Source organism: Taeniopygia guttata, chromosome 30 (genome assembly GCF_048771995.1).
Source record: "Taeniopygia guttata chromosome 30, bTaeGut7.mat, whole genome shotgun sequence".
Taxonomy (NCBI): domain Eukaryota; kingdom Metazoa; phylum Chordata; class Aves; order Passeriformes; family Estrildidae; genus Taeniopygia; species Taeniopygia guttata.
The window spans coordinates 1,260,251-1,279,958 of NC_133055.1; the positions used below are offsets into that span (position 1 = coordinate 1,260,251).

At 49.8% G+C, this 19,708-nt stretch overlaps 1 protein-coding gene and 2 long non-coding RNA genes across 3 annotated transcripts; 2 read left to right on the forward strand and 1 right to left on the reverse strand.

The window, feature by feature from the left end:
* The first annotated feature begins 33 nt into the window (after window positions 1-33).
* On the forward strand, window positions 34-1,390 carry LOC140681005 (uncharacterized). The gene is made up of 3 exons (XR_012052289.1): window positions 34-257; window positions 1,176-1,274; window positions 1,352-1,390. It is a non-coding gene; the product is annotated as an uncharacterized lncRNA (long non-coding RNA).
* Window positions 1,391-1,691: 301 nt separating this feature from the next.
* LOC121468317 (uncharacterized) lies at window positions 1,692-3,029 on the forward strand. Its single transcript, XR_012052288.1, has 3 exons — window positions 1,692-1,790; window positions 2,230-2,326; window positions 2,892-3,029. It is a non-coding gene; the product is annotated as an uncharacterized lncRNA (long non-coding RNA).
* Window positions 2,870-19,708, reverse strand: RDH8 (retinol dehydrogenase 8). The gene is made up of 6 exons (XM_041711735.2): window positions 19,525-19,708; window positions 15,526-15,687; window positions 11,827-12,006; window positions 9,815-9,908; window positions 7,369-7,552; window positions 2,870-3,148 (listed from the first exon to the last, which is right to left on the reverse strand). The coding sequence occupies exons 1-6, from the start codon at window positions 19,622-19,624 to the stop codon at window positions 2,924-2,926; spliced, it is 945 nt and encodes a 314-aa protein (XP_041567669.2). The 5' UTR covers window positions 19,625-19,708; the 3' UTR covers window positions 2,870-2,923.

Sequence of the window (19,708 nt, forward strand, 5' to 3'; positions counted from 1 at the left end):
CGCTACTTCCGGTGTGTCACTTCCGCTCGCTTCCGGCTGGAAAGTGTGGCCCGAATTTGAGTTCCGCTGGATTGGGACCGCAAAAAATTCCCCCAAAAAAATCCCCAAAAAATCCCCAAAAATCCCCAAAAATTCCCCAAAGAAATCCCCAAAAATCCCCCAAAATCTCCCCCTAAAACCGTCGGCGCGGCAGCGAATGAGGCAGCGGCTGTGGGAGGAGTTCCGGGTTTAATGGAGGACAGCGAAGACCCCCCCAGGTGTGGAGGAGACCCCAAAAATTCCCCAAAATTCCCCCCAAATCCCCCCAAAATTCTCCCCAAATCCCCCCAAAATACCCTCAAGATTCCCCAAAATTCCAAGAATTCCCTCAAAATCCCCAACAATGCCCAAGATCCCCAAAAATCCCCTAAAACCACCCCCAAACCTCCCCGATTTCACCCCAAATCCCCCCTCAGGACCCCCCAAAAACCCGAAATTTTGGGGTGCCTCAGACGGGAGCGACTCAAACACACCTGGGGACCCCCAGGCTCAGGTGAGACCCCCAAAATCCCCCCAAAATCCGCCCAAAATCCCTGATTTCACCCCAAACCTTCCCGATTTCCCCCCAAATCCCCACCAGGACCCCCCAAAAACCCCAAATTTTTGGGGTCCCCTCTGACAGGAGTGACTCAAATACCCCAGACTCAATTGAGACCCTGAAAACCCTCCCCAAAACCCCCCAAAAACCCCCCAAAACCCCCCAACCCTCCCCAAACCCCCCCAAAATCCTAAATTTCACCCCAAAACCTCCCCGATTTCACCCCAAATCTCCCCAGGACCCCCCAAAAACCCCAAATTTTTCGGGTCCCCTCTGACAGGAGGGACTCAAACACCCCAGACTCAGTTAATACCCCCAAATGCCCCCAAAATCCCCCAAAACCCCCCAAGGCCCCTCAAAATACCAAATTTCACCCCAAAACCTCCCCGATTTTACCCCAAATCCCCCCAGGACCCCCAAAAAACCCCAAATTTTTGGGGTCCCCTCTGACAGGAGGGACTCAAACACCCCAGACTCAGTTGAGACCCCCAAAACCCCCCAAAAACCTCCCCGAAATCCCCATAAAATCCCCTAAACCCCCCCTGAAATCCCGAATTTCACCCTAAAACCTCCCCGATTTCACCCCAAATCCCCCCAGGACCCCCCAAAAACCCCAAATTTGGGGGTGCCCTCAGAGGGGGCGCACGCGGCGGCGGCAGCAGCGGCAGCTGAGGCAGCGCAGCAGCGCCAGACTCAGGTGAGACCCCCAAAAACCCCTAAAATCCCCAATTTCTCCCCCAATATCACCCCGATTTCACCCCAAATCTCCCCCAGGACCCCCCAAAAACCCCAAATTTTTGGGGTGCCCTCTGACAGGAGCGACTCAAACACCCCAGACTCAGTTCTGACCCCGAAAACCCCACAAAAAACCCTCTAAAATCCCCAATTTCTCCCCCAATATCACCCCGATTTCCCCCCAAATCCCCCCAGGACCCCCCGAAAACCCCAAATTTTGGGGTGCCCTTTGACAGGAGTGACTCAAACACCCCAGACTCAATTGAGACCCCAAAATCCCCCCAAATTCCCCCAAAACCCAACCTAACCCTCCACAAATCCCCCCAAATCTGCAATTTCTCCCCCAATATCACCCCGATTTCACCCCAAATCTCCCCAGGACCCCCCAAAAACCCCCGATTTCGGGGTGCCCTCAGAGGGGGCGCACGCGGCGGCGGCAGCAGCGGCAGCTGAGGCAGCGCAGCAGCGCCAGACTCAGGTGAGACCCCCAAAATCCCCCCAAAATCCTGAATTTCTCCCCTAAAACCTCCCCGATTTCACCCCAAATCTCCCCCAGGACCCCCCGAAACCCCCAAATTTTTGGGGTGCCCTCTGACAGGAGTGACTCAAACACCCCAGACTCAGTTAATACCCCCAAACCATCCCAAAAACCTCCCCAAAATCCCCATAAAATCCCCTAAACCCCCCCGAAATCCCGGATTTTGGCCCCAAACCTCCCCGATTTCACCCCAAATCCCCCCATGACCCCCCGAACCCCCAAATTTTTGGGGTGCCCTTTGACAAGAGTGACTCAAACACCCTTGACTCAATTGAGACCCCAAAAGCCCCCCCAAAAAACCCTCTAAAGCCCCCCAAAACTGCCCAAAATCCCAAATTTCACCCCAAAACCTCCCTGATTTCACCCCAAATCCCCCCAGGACCCCCCGAACCCCCAAATTTGGGGGTGCCTCAGAGGGGGCGCACGCGGCGGCGGCAGCAGCGGCAGCTGAGGCAGCGCAGCAGCGCCAGACTCAGGTGAGACCCCCAAAAACCCCCCAAAACCCCCTAAAATCCCCAATTTCTCCCCCAATATCACACCGATTTCACCCCAAATCTCCCCCAGGACCCCCCAATACCCCAAATTTTGGGGTCCCCTCTGACAGACTCAGTTGAAACCCCGAAAACCCCCCCAAAACCCCCCCCAAAACCCCTAAAATCCCCAATTTCTCCCCCAATATCACCCCGATTTCACCCCAAATCTCCCCCAGGACCCCCCAAAAAACTCCAAATTTTTGGGGTCCCCTTTGACAGGAGTGACTCAAACCCCCCAGACTCAGTTGAGACCCCCAAAATCCCCCCAAATTCCCCCAAAACCCAACCTAACCCTCCACAAATCCCCCCAAATCTGCAATTTCTCCCCCAATATCACCCCGATTTCACCCCAAATCTCCCCAAAACCCCCTGAACCCCCAAATTTTGGGGTCCCCTCTGACAGACTCAGTTGAAACCCCGAAAACCCCCCCAAAATCCCCCCAAAACCCCCCAAAATCCCAAATTTCTCCCCTAAAATCACCCCGATTTCACCCCAAATCGCCCCCAGGACCCCCTGAACCCCCAAATTTGGGGGTGCCCTCAGAGGGGGCGCACGCGGCGGCGGCAGCAGCGGCAGCTGAGGCAGCGCAGCAGCGCCAGGCTGAGCTGGAAAAGGGGGCCCAGGTCGAAGAGGAGGCGGTGGAAGGAGCGAACCCCCAAATCCCCGCGGGGGTCGGCGAAGCGCAGCGCCAGCAGCGGCGAGTACAGGGCGTTGGTGGGGGTCCGCAGCGGGGGCCGGGGGGCGGCGATCACCCCCGCGATGGCCTGGGGGGCACCCCCAAAAGGGTCAAAAATGGCCCCAAAAAATAACCCCAAAAAAATCCCCAAAAAAATCCGCCCAAAAATAAAAAAATCCGCTTTAAAACGGTCAAAAATCTGCCTCAAAAACCCAAAAATTCCCTCAGAAACCCCAAAAATCCTCCCAGAAACCCCAAAAATCCTCCCAGAATCCCCAAACTCTGAATCCTCAAAAAGTCCCCAAAAAATCCCAAAAAAATTCCAAAAATCGGCTTTAAAATGGTCAAAAATCTGCACAAAACCCCAAATCCCCGCGTGGTGGGGGTCCGCAGCGGGGGGCGGGGGGCGGCGATCACCCCCGCGATGGCCTGGGGGGGCACCCCAAAAGGGTCAAAAATGGCCCCAAAAAATAATCCCAAAAAAATCCCCAAAAAAATCCCCCAAAAAATCCCCCCAAAAATCAAAAAATCCGCTTTAAAACGGTCAAAAATCTGCATAAAAATCACAAAAATTCCCTCAGAAACCCCAAAAATCCTCCCAGAAACCTCAAACCAAGAATCCCCCCAAAAAAACCCAAAAAAGATCCCAAAAAAATCCAAAAATCAGCTTAAAAATGGTCAAAATCCCCTCAAAAACCTAAAAATCCCCTCAGAAACCCCAAAAATCCCCTCAGAAACCCCAAAAATCCTCCCAGAATCCCCAAACTCTGAATCCCCCCAAAAAAATCCCTGAAATATAAAAAAATCTGCCTAAAAATGGTCCAAAATCTGCACAAAACCCCAAATCCCCGCGTGGTGGGGGTCCGCAGCGGGGGGCGGGGGGCGGCGATCACCCCCGCGATGGCCTGGGGGGCACCCCAAAAGGGTCAAAAACGGCCCCAAAAAATCCCGAAAAATAACCCCAAAAAATAAAAAAAAAATCCCCCCAAAAATCCCAAAATAACCCCAAAAAAAAACCCCAAAAAATCCCAAAATAACTCAAAAAAAAAAAATCCCCCAAAAAATCCCAAAATAACCCCAAAAAATTTTTAAAAAAATCCCCCAAAAAATCCCAAAATAACCCCAAAAAATAAAAAAAAAATCCCCCCAAAAATCCTGAAAAATAACCCCAAAAAAAAAAAAAAAACCAAAAAATCCCAAAATAACTCAAAAAAAAAAATCCCCCCAAAAAATCCCAAAATAACCCCAAAAAATAAAAAAAAATCCCCCAAAAATCCCAAAATAACCCCAAAAAAAATCCGCAAAAAAATAAAAAAATCCGCTTTAAAACGGTCAAAAATCTGCCTCAAAAACCCAAAAATTCCCTCAGAAATCCAAAAAATCCTCCCAGAATCCCCAAACTCTGAATCATCAAAAAGTCCCAAAAAAATCCCCCCAAAAAATCCCCCCAAAAATATCCAAAAATCAGCTTAAAAATGGTCAAAAATCTGCACAAAATCCCAAAAATCCTCCCTGAAACCTCAAACTCTGAATCCTCAAAAAGTCCCCAAAAAATCCCCCAAAAAATCCCCCCAAAAATTCCCCCCAAAAAATCCAAAAATCTGCTTAAAAATGGTAAAAAATCTGCACAAAAACCCAAAAATCCACCCAGAAACCTCAAACTCAAAATCCCCCCAAAAAATCCCCCCAAAAAATTCCCAAAAAATTCCCAAAAATTCCCAAAAATTCCCCGATCGCACCTGTGCCACGTGCTCGGGGCTGTGGCCGAAGGTGTTAAAGGCCAGCCAGGAAATGCCCCAAAAATGCCCCAAAATTCGCTATAAAACCCCAAAAATCACCATAAAAACCTCAAAAAAAACCCAAAAAATTCCCAAAAATTCCCAAAAATTCCCAAAATTCCCAAATCTCACCTGTGCCACCTCCTGGGTGCTCTGGCCGAAGGTGTTAAACACTGGTGGGACCGGGCCGGGAATGCCCCAAAAATGCCCCAAAATTCGCTATAAAACCCCAAAAATCACCATAAAAACCCCAAAAAAACCCAAAAAATTCCCAAAAAATTCCAAAAAAATCCCAAAAAATTCCCAAAAAATTCCCCAATTTTCCCAGGTCTCACCTACGCCACCTGCTCGGGGTTCTGGCCAAAGGTGTCGAACACCTGGTGGGACCGGGCCAGAAATGCCCCAAAATTCGCTATAAAAACCCCAAAAATCGCCATAAAAACCCCAAAAATCGCCATAAAAACCCCCAAAAATTCCCAAAAAATTCCCAAAAATTCCCAAATTTTCCCAGATCTCACCTGTGCCACCTGCTCGGGGCTCTGACTGAAGGTGTCGAACACCTGGTGGGACCGGGCCAGAAATGCCCCAAAAATGCCCCAAAATTCGCTATAAAACCCCAAAAATCGCCATAAAAACCCCAAAAAATTCCCAAAAAATTCCCAAAAAATTCCCAAAAATTCCCAAATTTTCCCAGGTCTCACCTGTGCCACCTGCTCGGGGCTCTGGCCGAAGGTGTCGAACACCTGGTCAGACCGGGCCAGAAATGGCCCAAAATTCGCTATAAAAACCCCAAAAATCGCCATAAAAACCCCAAAAAAACCCCAAAAAATTCCCAAAAAATTCCAAAAAATTCCCAAAAATTCCCAAATTTCACCTGTGCCACCTGCTCGGGGCTCTGGCCGAAGGTGTCGAACACCTGGTGGGACCGGGCCAGAAATGCCCCAAAAATGCCCCAAAATTCGCTATAAAAACCCAAAAAATCGCCATAAAAACCCCAAAAAAGCCCCAAAAAATCCCCAAAAAATTCCCAAAAAATCCCCAAAAAAATCCCCAAAAATTCCCAAAAAATTCCCAAAAAATTCCCAAATTTTCCCAAATTTTACCTGTGCCACGTGCTCGGGGCTCTGACCAAAAGTGTTGAACACCTGGTTAAAATTTGCTATAAAAACCCCAAAAATTGCCATAAAAACCCCAAAAAAACCCCAAAAAATTCCAAAAAAATTCCCAAAAAATTCCCAAAAAATTCCCAAAAAATTCCCAAAAATTCCCAAAAATTCCCAAATTTCACCTGTGCCACGTGCTCGGGGCTCTGGCCGAAGGTGCTGATGGCCAGTCAGGAAATGCCCCAAAAATGTCCCAAAATTCGCTATAAAAACCCCAAAAATTGTCATAAAAACCCCAAAAAACCCCAAAAAATTCCCAAAAAATTCCCAAAAATTCCCAAATTTTCCCAAATCTCACCTGTGCCACCTGCTCGGGGCTCTGGCCGAAGGTGTTAAAGGCCAGCCAGGAAATGCCCCAAAATTCGCTATAAAAACCCCAAAATTCGCTATAAAAACCTCAAAAAATCCCAAAAAATTCCCAAAAATTCCCAAAAATTCCCAAAAATTCCCAAAAATTCCCAAAAAATCCCGACTTTCACCTGTGCCACGTGCTCGGGGCTCTGGCCGAAGGTGTCGAACACCTGGTGGGACCGGGCCAGAAATGCCCCAAAAATGCCCCAAAATTCGCTATAAAATGCCAAAAAATCGCCATAAAAACCCCAAAAAATTCCCAAAAAATTCCCAAAAAACCCCAAAAAATTCCCAAAAATTCCCAAATCTCACCTGTGCCACCTGCTCGGGGCTCTGGCTGAAGGTGTCGAACACCTGATGGGACCGGGCCAGAAATGCCCCAAAAATGCCCCAAAATTCGCTATAAAACCCCAAAAATCACCATAAAAACCCCAAAAAATCCCAAAAAATTCCCAAAAAATCCCCAAAAAATTCCCAAATTTTCGCAGGTCCCACCTGTGCCACCTGCTCGGGGCTCTGACCAAAAGTGTCAAACACTGGTGGGACCGGGCCAGAAATGCCCCAAAAATGCCCCAAAATTCGCTATAAAACCCCAAAAAATTGCCATAAAAACCCCAAAAAAACCCCAAAAAATTCCCAAAAATTCCCAAATTTTCCCAGGTCTCACCTGTGCCACGTGCTCGGGGCTCTGGCCGAAGGTGCTGAAGGCCAGTCAGGAAATGCCCCAAAAATCGCCATAAAAACCCAAAAAATCACCAAAAAAACCCAAAAAATCCCCAAAAAATTCCCAAAAAATTCCCAAAAAATTCCCAAAAAATTCCCAAAAATTCCCAAATTTCACCTGTGCCACCTCCTGGGTGCTCTGGCTGAAGGTGTCGAACACCTGGTGGGACCGGGCCAGAAATGCCCCAAAAATGCCCCAATATTCGCTATAAAAACCCCAAAAATCGTCATAAAAACCTCAAAAAAACCCCAAAAAATTCCCAAAAAATTCCCAAAAAATTCCCAAATTTTACCTGCGCCACGTGCTCGGGGCTCTGGCCGAAGGTGTCGAAGACGCGGCGCGAGGCGGGCAGGTAAACCTCGCGGAAGCAGCGCAGCGTCTCCGCGTCCGCCCCCGGAAATTCCGATTTTTCCACCTCCCGCAGCAGCTTCTGCTCAAAGGCCGAATTCACCGGGCCCGGCTCCACCAGCGACACGCTGCCAAATTTGGGGATTTTGGGGATTTTGGGGAGTTTTGGGGATTTTGGGGAGTTTGGGGATTTTTTGGGGATTTTTGGGGATTTTTTGGGATTTTTGGGATTTTTGGAGGATTTTTTTGGGGATTTTTGGAGGATTTTTTGGGGAATTTTCAGGGGATTTTTTGGGATTTTTTTTGTGAATTTTTGGGGACTTTTTGGGAATTTTGGGGGGATTTTTGGAGGAATTTTTGAGATTTTTTGGGATTTTTTGGGGATTTTTTTGGGGAGATTTTGGGATTTTTTTGGGGATTTTTTGGGGATTTTTTGTGATTTTTTGGGGAATTTTTGGAGGATTTTTTGGGGAGTTTTTGAGGATTTTTTTGGGGATTTTTTGGGAATTTGTAGTGAATTTTTGGGGATTTTTTGTGAATTTTTGGAGGATTTTTTGGGAGTTTTTGAGGATTTTTGGGGATTTTTTGGGAATTTGTAGTGAATTTTTGGGGATTTTTTGTGATTTTTTGGGGATTTTTTGTGATTTTTTTGGGGATTTTTGGGGATTTTTTGGGAATTTTTGGAGGATTTTTTGGGGATTTTTTGGGATTTTTTTGGGATTTTTTGGGGGATTTTTTGGGGAGTTTTTGAGGATTTTTGGGGATTTTTTTGTGATTTTTTGGGGATTTTTTGGGAAGTTTTTGGGGATTTTATGGGATTTTTTTGGGAATTTTTGGAGGATTTTTTGGGGAGTTTTTGAGGATTTTTTTGGGATTTTTTGGGAATTTGTAGTGAATTTTTGGGGATTTTTTGGGATTTTTTGGAGGATTTTTTGGGGAGTTTTTGAGGATTTTTTTGGATTTTTTGGGAATTTGTAGTGAATTTTTGGGGATTTTTTGGGATTTTTTGGAGGATTTTTTGGGGATTTTTGGGGATTTTTTTGTGATTTTTTGTGATTTTTTGGGGATTTTTTGGGAATTTTTTGGGGAGTTTTTGAGGATTTTTTTCTGAATTTTTTGGGAATTTTGGGGGGATTTTTGGGGGGAATTTTGGGGAGTTTTTGGGATTTTTTGTGAATTTTTTGTGAATTTTGGGGGAATTTTTTGGGGATGATTTTGGGTATGATTTTAGGATAATTTTAGGCTGATTTTGGGGATGATTTTAGGATGATTTTGGGGCTGTTTTGGGGATGACTTTAGGATGATTTTAGGCCGTTTTGGGGATGATTTCAGGATGATTTTAGGACGATTTTGGGGATAATTTTTGGATGATTTTAGGACGATTTTAGGATGATTTTAGGATGATTTTGGGCTGTTTCGGGGATGACTTTAGGATGATTTTAGGCCGTTTTGGGGATGATTTCAGGATGATTTTAGGATGATTTTAGGACGATTTTAGGATGATTTTGGGCTGTTTTGGGGCTGTTTTTGGGGGTGATTTTAGGATCATTTTGGGCTGTTTTTGGGGATGATTTTAGGATTATTTTAGGCCGTTTTGGGGTGATTTTAGGATGATTTTAGGATGACTTTAGGAGGATTTTGGGCTGTTTTTGGGGATGATTTTAGGATGATTTTGGGATGTTTCGGGGATGACTTTAGGATGATTTTAGGCCGTTTTGGGGCTGTTTTTGGGGTGATTTTAGGATGATTTTGGGGATAATTTTTGGATGATTTTAGGACGATTTTAGGCCATTTTGGGGTGCCTTTGGGAGGATTTTGGGGATGACTTTAGGATGATTTTAGGCCGTTTCGGGGGATGATTTTAGGATGATTTTGGGCTGTTTTGGGGATGATTTTAGGATGATTTTGGGCTGTTTTGGGCTGATTTTGGCGATGATTTTAGGCTGTTTTTGGGGTTGATTTTAGGATGACTTTAGGATGATTTTGGGCCATTTTGGGGTGCCTTTGGGAGGATTTTGGGGATGACTTTAGGATGATTTTAGGCTGTTTTGGGGATGATTTTTGGATGATTTTAGGACGATTTTAGGATGACTTTAGGAGGATTTTGGGCTGTTTTTGGGGTGACTTTCGGATGATTTTGGGATGACTTTAGGATGATTTTGGGCTGATTTTGGGGTGATTTTAGGATGATTTTAGGACGATTTTGGGGGTGATTTCAGGATGACTTTAGGATGATTTTAGGCTCATTTTGGGGATAATTTTAGGCTGATTTTCGGACGATTTTAGGCTCATTTTGGGGTGATTTTCGGATGATTTTGGGATGACTTTAGGACGATTTTAGGCTGATTTTGGGGTGATTTTAGGCCATTTCGGGGTCCCCCCGCACTCACAAGACGTTGAAGTGCAGCAGCTGCACGGCCAGGCTCTCGCACAGCCCCTCCACCGCGAACTTGGAGGCGGCGTAGACGTCGTTGAAAACCACCCCTGGGGGACCCCAACATTTTGGGGGGGCTCCGGAGGGGTCCGGGGCCTCCAGACCCCCAAAATTTGGGGGTTGGGGCCCCAATTCCTACAAAATTTGGGGTCTGGGGCCTCAAGTCCTACAAAATTTGGGGTTTGGGGCCTCAATTCCTACAAAATTTGGGGTTTGGATCCCCCCAAAATTTGGGGTCTCCATCCCCCCCAAAATTTGGGGTTTGGGGTTTTGATCCCCCCAAAATCTGGGGCCTCGATCCCCTCCCAAAATTTGGGGGTTGGGGTTTTGATCCCCCCAAAATTTGGGGTCTCAATCCCCCCCAAAATTTGGGGTCTCGATCCCCCCCCAAAATTTGGGATTTGGGGTCTCAATTCCCACAAAATTTGGGGTTTCACGTCTTGTTTGTCTCAAAATTTGGGGTCCCAAAAATGAATTTTGGGGTCCTGAGGAGGTTTTTTGGGGTCCCGGGGGTATTTTGGAGTCCCGGGGATATTTGGGGGTCCCAAAGATGAATTTTGGGGTCCCGAGGAGGATTTTTTGGGGTCCCAAAGCCGAATTTTGGGGTCCCAAATTGAATTTTGGGGTCCCGAGGAGGATATTTTGGGGTCCCAAAGCCGAATTTTGGGGTCCTGAGGAGGATTTTTTGGGTCCCGGGGATATTTTGGGGTCTCGGGGATATTTTGGGGTCCCAAAAATGGATTTTGGGGTCCCGGGGAGGTTTTTTGGGGTCCCTAAGCCGAATTTTGGGGTCCCGGGGAGAATTTTTTGGGGTCCCAAAGCTGAATTTTGGGGTCCCGAGGAGGATTTTGAGATCTCAGGGAGGTTTTTTGGGGTCCCGGGGTTTTTTTGGGTCCTGGGGGTTTTTTGGGGTGCCGAAGCCAAATTTTGGGGTCCCGAGGAGGGTTTTTTGGGGTCCCGGGGAGGTTTTTTGGGGTCCTGGGGGTATTTTGGGGTCCTGAGGAGGATTTTTTGGGTCCCGGGGGTTTTTTGGGGTCTTGGGGGTTTTTTGGGGTCCCAAAAATGAATTTTGGAGTCCCGAGGAGGATTTTTTGGGGTCCCAAAGCCGAATTTTGGGGTCCCGGGGGTATTTTGGGGTCTCGGGGGTTTTTTGGGGTCCCAAAGCTGAATTTTGGGGTGCCGAGGAGGGATTTTGGGGGTCTCACCCTGCAGCCCCATGACGCTGCTGACCACCACGGTGGCGTTTTTTGGGGTCCCAAAGCCGAATTTTGGGGTCCCGGGGAGGTTTTGGGGTCCCGGGGGTTTTTTGTGGTGCCGAAGCCGAATTTTGGGGTCCCGAGGAGAATTTTTTAGGGTCCCAAAGACGAATTTTGGGGTCCCGGGGTTTTTTTGGGGTCCCGGGGTTTTTTTGGGGCGCCAAAGCCGAATTTTGGGGTCCCCGGGAGGTTTTTTGGGTCCTGGGGGTTTTGTGGGGTCCTGAGGAGGATTTTTTGGGGTCCCGGGGGTGTTTTGGGGTCCCGGGGTTTTTTTGGGGTCCCAAAGCCGAATTTTGGGGTCCCGGGGTTTTTTTGGGGTCTCTGGGGTTTTTTGGGGTCCCGGGGGTTTTTTGGGGTGCCAAAGCCAAATTTTGGGGTCCCGAGGAGGGTTTTTTGGGGTCCCGGGGAGGTATTTTGGGGTCCTGAGGAGGATTTTTTGGGTCCCGGGGATATTTTGGGGTCCCGGGGGTTTTTTGGGGTGCCAAAGCCGAATTTTGGGGTCCCGAGGAGGAATTTTTGCGGTCCCGGGGAGGTTTTTTGGGGTCCTGGGGGTTTTTTGGGGTCCCAAAAATGAATTTTGGGGTGCTGAGGAGGTTTTTTGGGGTCCCAAAGCCGAATTTTGGGGTCCCGGGGTTTTTTTGGGGTCCCGGGGGTTTTTTGGGGTGCCGAAGCCGAATTTTGGGGTGCCGAGGAGGGATTTTGGGGGTCTCACCCTGCAGCCCCATGACGCTGCTGACCACCACGATGTGGCCGCTGCGGCGCTGCTTCATTTGGGGGAGCAGGGCCTGGGTCAGCCGCAGCACCCCGAAAACGTTGGTGTCGAAAACTCGCTGCACCTCCGCCTCCGAGGCGCTCTCCAGGGGCCCCACCAGCCCGACCCCCGCGTTGTGCACTGGGGAACCCCAAAAAATTCCAAAATCCCCCCAAAAATCCCAATCAAATACCCAAATCCCAATAAATCCCCCAAAAATCCCATTAAAATCCCATAAACTCCACCCCAAATCCCACCCAAAACCCCCCCAAATCCACAGCCCTGAGGGGTTTTTGGGGGGGCTCAGGGGAACCCCAAAAAATTCCCAAATCCCCCCAAAAATCCCAATAAAATACCCAAATCCCGATAAATCCCCCAAAAATCCCATTAAATCCCATTAAATCCCATAAACTCCACCCCAAATCCAACCCCAAATCCAACCCAAAACCACCCCAAATCCACAGCCCTGAGGGGTTTTTGGGGGGGGTCAGGGGAACCCCAAAAAATTCCGAAATGCCCCCAAAAATCCCAATCAAATACCCAAATCCCAATAAATCCCCCAAAAATCCCATTAAATCCCATTAAATCCCATTAAATCCCATTAAATCCCATAAAATCCATCCCCAAATCCAAGCCCAAATCCAACCCAAAACCACCCCAAAATCCACAGCCCTGAGGGGTTTTTGGGGGGGCTCAGGGGAACCCCAAAAAATTCCGAAATGCCCCCAAAAATCCCAATAAAATACTCAAATCCCAATAAATCCCCCAAAAATCCCATTAAATCCCATTAAATCCCATAAAATCCACCCCAAATCCACCCCCAAATCCACCCCAAATCCACAGCCCTGAGTTGGTCACTGAGGGGGTCGGGGGGGGTCAGGGGAACCCCAAAAAATTCCGAAATCCCAAAAAAAAATCCCAATAAAATACCCAAATCCCAATAAATTCCCCAAAAATCCCATTAAATCCCATTAAATCCCATAAAATCCACCCCAAATCCACCCCAAATCCAACCCAAATCCACAGCCATGAGGGGTTTGCGGGGGGGGGTCAGGGGAACCCCAAAAAATTCCAAAATCCCCCCAAAAATCCCAATAAAATACCCAAATCCCAATAAATCCCATTAAATCCCATTAAATCCCATAAAAGCCACCCCAAATCCAACCCCAAATCCAACCCAAAACCACCCCAAATCCACAGCCCTGAGGGGTTTGCGGGGGGGGGTCAGGGGAACCCCAAAAAATTCCCAAATCCCCCCAAAAATCCCAATAAAATACCCAAATCCCGATAAATTCCATTAAATCCCATTAAATCCCATTAAATCCCATAAAAGCCACCCCAAATCCCCCCCAAAATTCGCCCATCAGAACCAAAACCCAGCCCAAAACCCCTCAAAACCACCCCAAAATCCCCAAAAACCTCCAAAAAAAAACCCCAAAAATCCCCTAAAATCCCAAAAAACTCCACAAAAATCCACAAAGATCCCAAAAAAATCCCCAAAAATCTCCCCAAATCTCCCCAAAATTCCCCCAAAATTCGCCCATCAGAACCAAAACCCTCCCAAAGGTGCCCAAATCCCCCCAAAATTGCCCCAAATCCCCCAAAACTGCCCCAAATCCCCTAAAATCTCTCAAAAATCCCCCAAATGCCCTAAAATCTCAAAAAAAACCCCAAAATCTCCCCCAAAATGCCCAAATTTCCCCCAAAATTCGCCCATCAGAACCAAAACCCTCCAAAGCTGCCCAAAACCGCCCAAAATCCCCCAAAATCCCCCAAAACCCCTCAAAACAACCCCAAAATCCCCAAAAACCTCCAAAAAATCCCCTAAAACCTCTAAAAAACCCCAAAAATCCCCAAAAATCCCCCAAAAAATCCCCAAAAATCCCCCAAAATTCGCCCATCAGATACAAAATCCACCCCAAAACCCTCCCAAGGTGCCCAAAAACCCCCAAAACCCCTCAAAACCACCCCAAAAACCTCCAAAAAAAACCCCCAAAATCCCCTAAAATCCCAAAAAATCCCCCATCAGAACCAAAACCCAGCCCAAAACCCCTCAAAACCACCCCAAAATCCCCAAAAACCTCCAAAAAATCCCCTAAAACCTCTAAAAAACCCCAAAAATCCCCAAAAAATCCCTGAAAATCTCCCCAAATCTCCCCAAAATTCCCCCAAAATTCGCCCATCAGAACCAAAACCCTCCAAAGCTGCCCAAAACCCCTCAAAACCCGGCAAAATCACCCCAAAATCCCCCAAAATCCCCTTTAAATCCCCTAAAACCTCCAAAAAAACCCCAAAAATCCCCTAAAAATCCCCAAATCTCCCCAAAAATCCCCCAAAATTCGCCCATCGGATACAAAATCCATCCCAAAACCACCCCAAAACCCTCCAGAGGTGCCCAAAAACCCCCAAAACCCCTCAAAACCACCCCAAAATCCCCAAAAACCTCCAAAAAACCCCCTAAAATCCCAAAAAACTCCACAAAAATCCACAAAAATCCCAAAAAAATCCCTGAAAATCTCCCCAAATCTCCCCAAAATTCCCCCAAAATTCGCCCATCAGAACCAAAACCCTCCAAAGCTGTCCAAAACCCCTCAAAACCCGGCAAAATCACCCCAAAATCCCCCAAAATCCCCTTTAAATCCCCTAAAACCTCCAAAAAAACCCCAAAAATCCCCTAAAAATCCCCAAATCTCCCCAAAAATCCCCCAAAATTCGCCCATCAGATACAAAATCCATCCCAAAACCACCCCAAAACCCTCCCAAGGTGCCCAAAAACCCCCAAAACCCCTCAAAACCACCCCAAAAACCTCCAAAAAAACCCCAAAATCCCCTAAAACCCCAAAAAAATCCCCTAAAATCCCAAAAAATCCCCCAAAATTGCCCCATCAGAACCAAACCCCAGCCCAAAACCCCTCAAAACCACCCCAAAATCCCCCAAAACCTCCAAAAAACCCCCTAAAATCCCAAAAAAACTCCACAAAAATCCACAAAAATCCCAAAAATATCCCCAAAAATCTCCCCAAAATTCCCCTATCAGAACCAAAACCCTGCACAAAACCCCTCAAATCCACCCCAAAATCCCCAAAAACCTCCAAAAAAAAACCAAAAATCCCCTAAAATCCCAAAAATCTCCACAAAAATCCCAAAAAAATCCCCAAAAATCTCCCCAAAATTCCCCCAAAATTCGCCCATCAGATCCAAAACCCTCCAAAGCTGCCCAAAACCCCCCAAAATCCCCCAAAACCCCTCAAAACAGCCCCAAAATCCCCTAAAACCTCTAAAAAACACCCCCAAAATCACCTAAATATCCCCAAAAATCTCCCCAAATCTCCCCAAAATTCCCCCAAAATTCGCCCATCAGAACCAAAACCCATCCCAAAACCCTCCCAAGGTGCCCAAAAACCCCCAAAACCCCTCAAAACCACCCCAAAAACCTCCAAAAAAAATCCCCAAAAATCCCCCAAAATTCACCCATCAGAACCAAAACCCAGCCCAAAACCCCTCAAAACCACCCCAAAATCCCCAAAAACCTCCAAAAAAACCCCAAAAATCCCCTAAAATCCCAAAAACCTCCACAAAAATCCACAAAAATCCAAAAAAAAACCCCAAAAATCCCCAAAAAATCCCAAAATCTCCCCAAATGTCCCCAAATTTCCTCACCCACGACGTCCACGCGGCCGTCGGGCACGAGCCGGAGGCACTCGGCCACGGAGGTGGCGCTGGTGACATCGAGTGGCAGCAGCAGCAGAGTGTCCCCAAGGAGGGACCCGGCGGCCGATTCCAGCGGGCCCCGGCGGGACAGGTCCCGCATGGTGGCCAAAACTGCACCCCAAAAACCCCAAAATATCCCAAAATATCCCAAAATATCCCAAAAAAATCCCAATTAGAGACACCCCCAAACCCGCCAGGACAGGTCCCGCTCCAAAATATCCCAAAATATCCCAAAAACCCCAAAAAAATCCCTCAGAGACACCCCCAAACCCCCTGGGACAGAACTGCACCCCAAAATATCCCAAAATATCCCAAAATATCCCAAAAAACCCCTCAGAGACACCTCCAAACCCGCCGGGCCAAAACTGCACCCCAAAATATCCCAAAATATCCCAAAAAAATCCCTCAGAGACACCCCCAAACCCCCCGGGACAGGTCCCGCATGGTGGCCAAAACTGCACCCCAAAACCCCCAAAATATCCCAAAAACCCCCAAAAAAAACCCTCAGAGACACCCCCAAACCCGCCGGGACAGGTCCCGCATGGTGGCCAAAACTGCACCCAAAATATCCCAAAATATCCCAAAAACCCCAAAAAATCCCTCAGAGACACCCCCAAACCCGCCGGGACAGGTCCCGCATGGTGGCCAAAACTGCACCCCAAAATATCCCAAAATATCCCAAAATATCCCAAAAAAATCCCTCAGAGACACCCCCAAACCCGCCGGGACAGGTCCCGCCCCAAAATATCCCAAAATATCCCAAAATATCCCAAAAAATCCCTCAGAGACACCCCCAAACCCGCCGGGACAGGTCCCGCATGGTGGCCAAAACTGCACCCCAAAATATCCCAAAATATCCCAAAATATCCCAAAAAAATCCCTCAGAGACACCCCCAAACCCGCCGGGACAGGTCCCGCCCCAAAATATCCCAAAATATCCCAAAAAATCCCTCAGAGACACCCCCAAACCCGCCGGGACAGGTCCCTCATGGTGGCCAGAATTGCACCCCAAAATATCCCAAAATATCCCAAAATATCCCAAAAAATCCCTCAGAGACACCCCCAAACCCGCCGGGACAGGTCCCGCATGGTGGCCAGAACTGCACCCCAAAAACCCCAAAAAAATCCCCAAAAAAACCCCAAAAAAAACCCCAAAAAAATCCCTCAGAGACACCCCCAAACCCGCCGGGACAGGTCCCTCATGGTGGCCAGAACTGCACCCCAAAAACCCCAAAATATCCCAAAATATCCCAAAATATCCCAAAAAAATCCCTCAGAGACACCCCCAAACCCGCCGGGACAGGTCCCGCATGGTGGCCAAAACTGCACCCAAAAAACCCCAAAATATCCCAAAATATCCCAAAAAATCCCTCAGAGACACCCCCAAACCCGCCGAGACAGGACTGCACCCCAAAAACCCCAAAATATCCCAAAATATCCCAAAAAATCCCTCAGAGACACCCCCAAACCCGCCGGGACAGGTCCCGCATGGTGGCCAGAACTGCACCCCAAAATATCCCAAAATATCCCAAAATATCCCAAAAAATCCCTCAGAGACACCCCCAAACCCCCCGGGAAAGGACTGCACCCCAAAAACCCCAAAATATCCCAAAAAATCCCTCAGAGACACCCCCAAACCCGCCGGGACAGGTACCGCCCCAAAATATCCCAAAATATCCCAAAAACCCCCCAAAAATCCCTCAGAGACAGCCCCAAACCCGCCGGGACAGGTCCCGCATGGTGGCCAGAACTGCACCCCAAAAACCCCAAAATATCCCAAAATATCCCAAAAAAACCCCTCAGAGACACCCCCAAACCCCCCGGGAAAGAACTGCACCCCAAAAACCCCAAAAAAATCCCAAAATATCCCAAAAAAATCCCTCAGAGACACCCCCAAACCCGCCGGGACAGGTCCCGCCCCAAAATATCCCAAAATATCCCAAAATATCCCAAAAACCTCCAAAAAATCCCAATTAGAGACCCCAAAAATTCCTCAGGGACGCCAAAACCCGAATGGGGACACCTGAGGACCCTTGGGGACATTTGGGGACACTTTGGGGACACTTGAGGACCCTCAGGGACCCTTGGGGACATTTGGGGTCCTCCCGGGCTGTCCCCCCCGTTCCCCTCCCGGTATTTCCCGTGTCCCCCTCCCGCCTTGGGGACATTGGGGGACCCTTGGGGACACCTCGGGGACATTGGGGACACCCTGGGGACCCTTGGGGACATCTGGGGACACTCTGTGGACCTTTGGGGACATTCGGGGTCCTCGCGGGGTGTCCCCCCCTTGTCCCTCCCGGTATTTCCCGTGTCCCGCTCCCGCCTTGGGGACCCTTGGGGACACCCTGGGGACATTGGGGACACCCTGGGGACATTTGGGACACCCTGGGGACCCTCGGGGACATTTGGGGACCCTTGGGGACACTTTGGGGTCCCTTGGGTACACTTTGGGGTCCTCCCGGGGTGTCCTCCCCTTCCCCTCCCGGTATTTCCCGTGTCCCGCTCCCACCTTGGGGACCCTTGGGGACGTTTGGGGACACCTGGGGACATTGGGGACACCCTGGGGACACCTTTGGGGACATTTGGGGACACCTGGGGACATTGGGGACCCTTGTAGGGACATCTGGGGACCCTCGGGGACACTTTGGGGTCCTCCCGGGGTGTCCCTCCCGGTATTTCCCGTGTCCCGCTCCCTCCTCGGGGACATTTGAGGACCCTTGGGGACATTTGGGGACACCCTGGGGACCCTCGGGGACATTGGGGACACTTTGGGGACATCTGGGGATATTTGGGGTGTCCCCCTGACCCTCCCGGGGTGTTCCCCCCTTGTCCCTCCCGGTATTTCCCGTGTCCCGCTCCCACCTTGGGGACACTTTGGGGACTGTTGGGGACACTTTGGGGACATCTGGGGACCCTTGGGGACACTTTGGGGTCCTCCCGGGGTGTCCCTCCCGGTATTTCCCGTGTCCCGCTCCCACCTTGGGAACCCTTGGGGACACCCTGGGGACATTTGGGGACACCCTGGGGACATTGGGGACACCCTGGGGACCCTCGGGGACATTTGGGGACATTTGGGGTGTCCCCCTGACCCTCCCGGGGTGTCCCCCCGTTTCCCCTCTCGGTATTTCCCGTGTCCCCCTCCCACCTTGGGGACACTTTGGGGACTGTTGGGGACATTGGGGACCCTTGGGGACACTTTGGGGACACCTGGGGACACCCTGGGAACCCTTGGGGACATTTGGGGACATTTGGGGTGTCCCCCTGACCCTCCCGGGGTGTCCCTCCCGGTATTTCCCGTGTCCCCCTCCCGCCTTGGGGACCCTTGGGGACACCCTGGGGACCCTCGGGGACATCTGGGGACCCTTGGGGACCCCCTGGGGACACCTTTGGGGACACCCTGGGGACATTGGGGGACCCTTGGGGACACTTTGGGGTCCTCCCGGGGTGTCCCTCCCGGTATTTCCCGTGTCCCGCTCCCGCCTTGGGGACATTTGAGGACCCTTGGGGACATTTGGGGACCCTTGGGGACACCTGAGGACCCTTGGGGACACCCTGGGGACACCTTTGGGGACATTTGGGGACACTTGGGGACACTTTGGGGTCCTCCCGGGGTGTTCCCCTGACCCTCCCGGGGTGTCCCCCCTTTCCCTTCCCGGTATTTCCCGTGTCCCCCTCCCACCTTGGGGACACCTGGGGACACCCTGGGGACATTTGGGGACACTTGGGGACATTTGAGGACCCTTGGGGACACCCTGGGGACCCTTGGGGACATTTGGGGTGTCCCCCTGACCCTCCCGGGGTGTCCCCCCTTTCCCCTGCCGGTATTTCCCATGTCCCGCTCCCTCCTTGGGGACATTTGAGGACCCTCGGGGACCCTTGGGGACATTTGGGGACACCTTTGGGGACACTTTGGGGACACTTGGGGACATTTGGGGACATTCCTCTCACCCCGGTAGCGGCGCTGCGGGTCCCGCGCCAGGCGCAGCGCCAGCGCCAGCCCGATGCCCGAGGAGCAGCCGGTGACAAGGACAGCGCGGGGGGTGGCCATGGTGGCACCTCTGTCCCCTCCCCCCCACCGGCGACAAAGGCGCTTAACGGGATCAGCGCCCACGTGGTGGCACCGCGGGGACAC

What these genes read in the sequence shown, in the direction of transcription:
- RDH8 (XM_041711735.2), bottom strand. Translation starts at nt 19,624, where the DNA reads ATGGCCACCCCCCGCGCTGTCCTTGTCACCGGCTGCTCCTCGGGCATC. An exon ending in CAGCGTCATGGGGCTGCAGG is followed by an intron (nt 9,909 to 11,826) that starts GTGAGACCCCCA and finishes GGGGTCCCCCAG; the next exon opens with GGGTGGTTTTCAACGACGTC. An exon ending in CTGCTGCACTTCAACGTCTT is followed by an intron (nt 7,553 to 9,814) that starts GTGAGTGCGGGG and finishes CAAATTTGGCAG; the next exon opens with CGTGTCGCTGGTGGAGCCGG.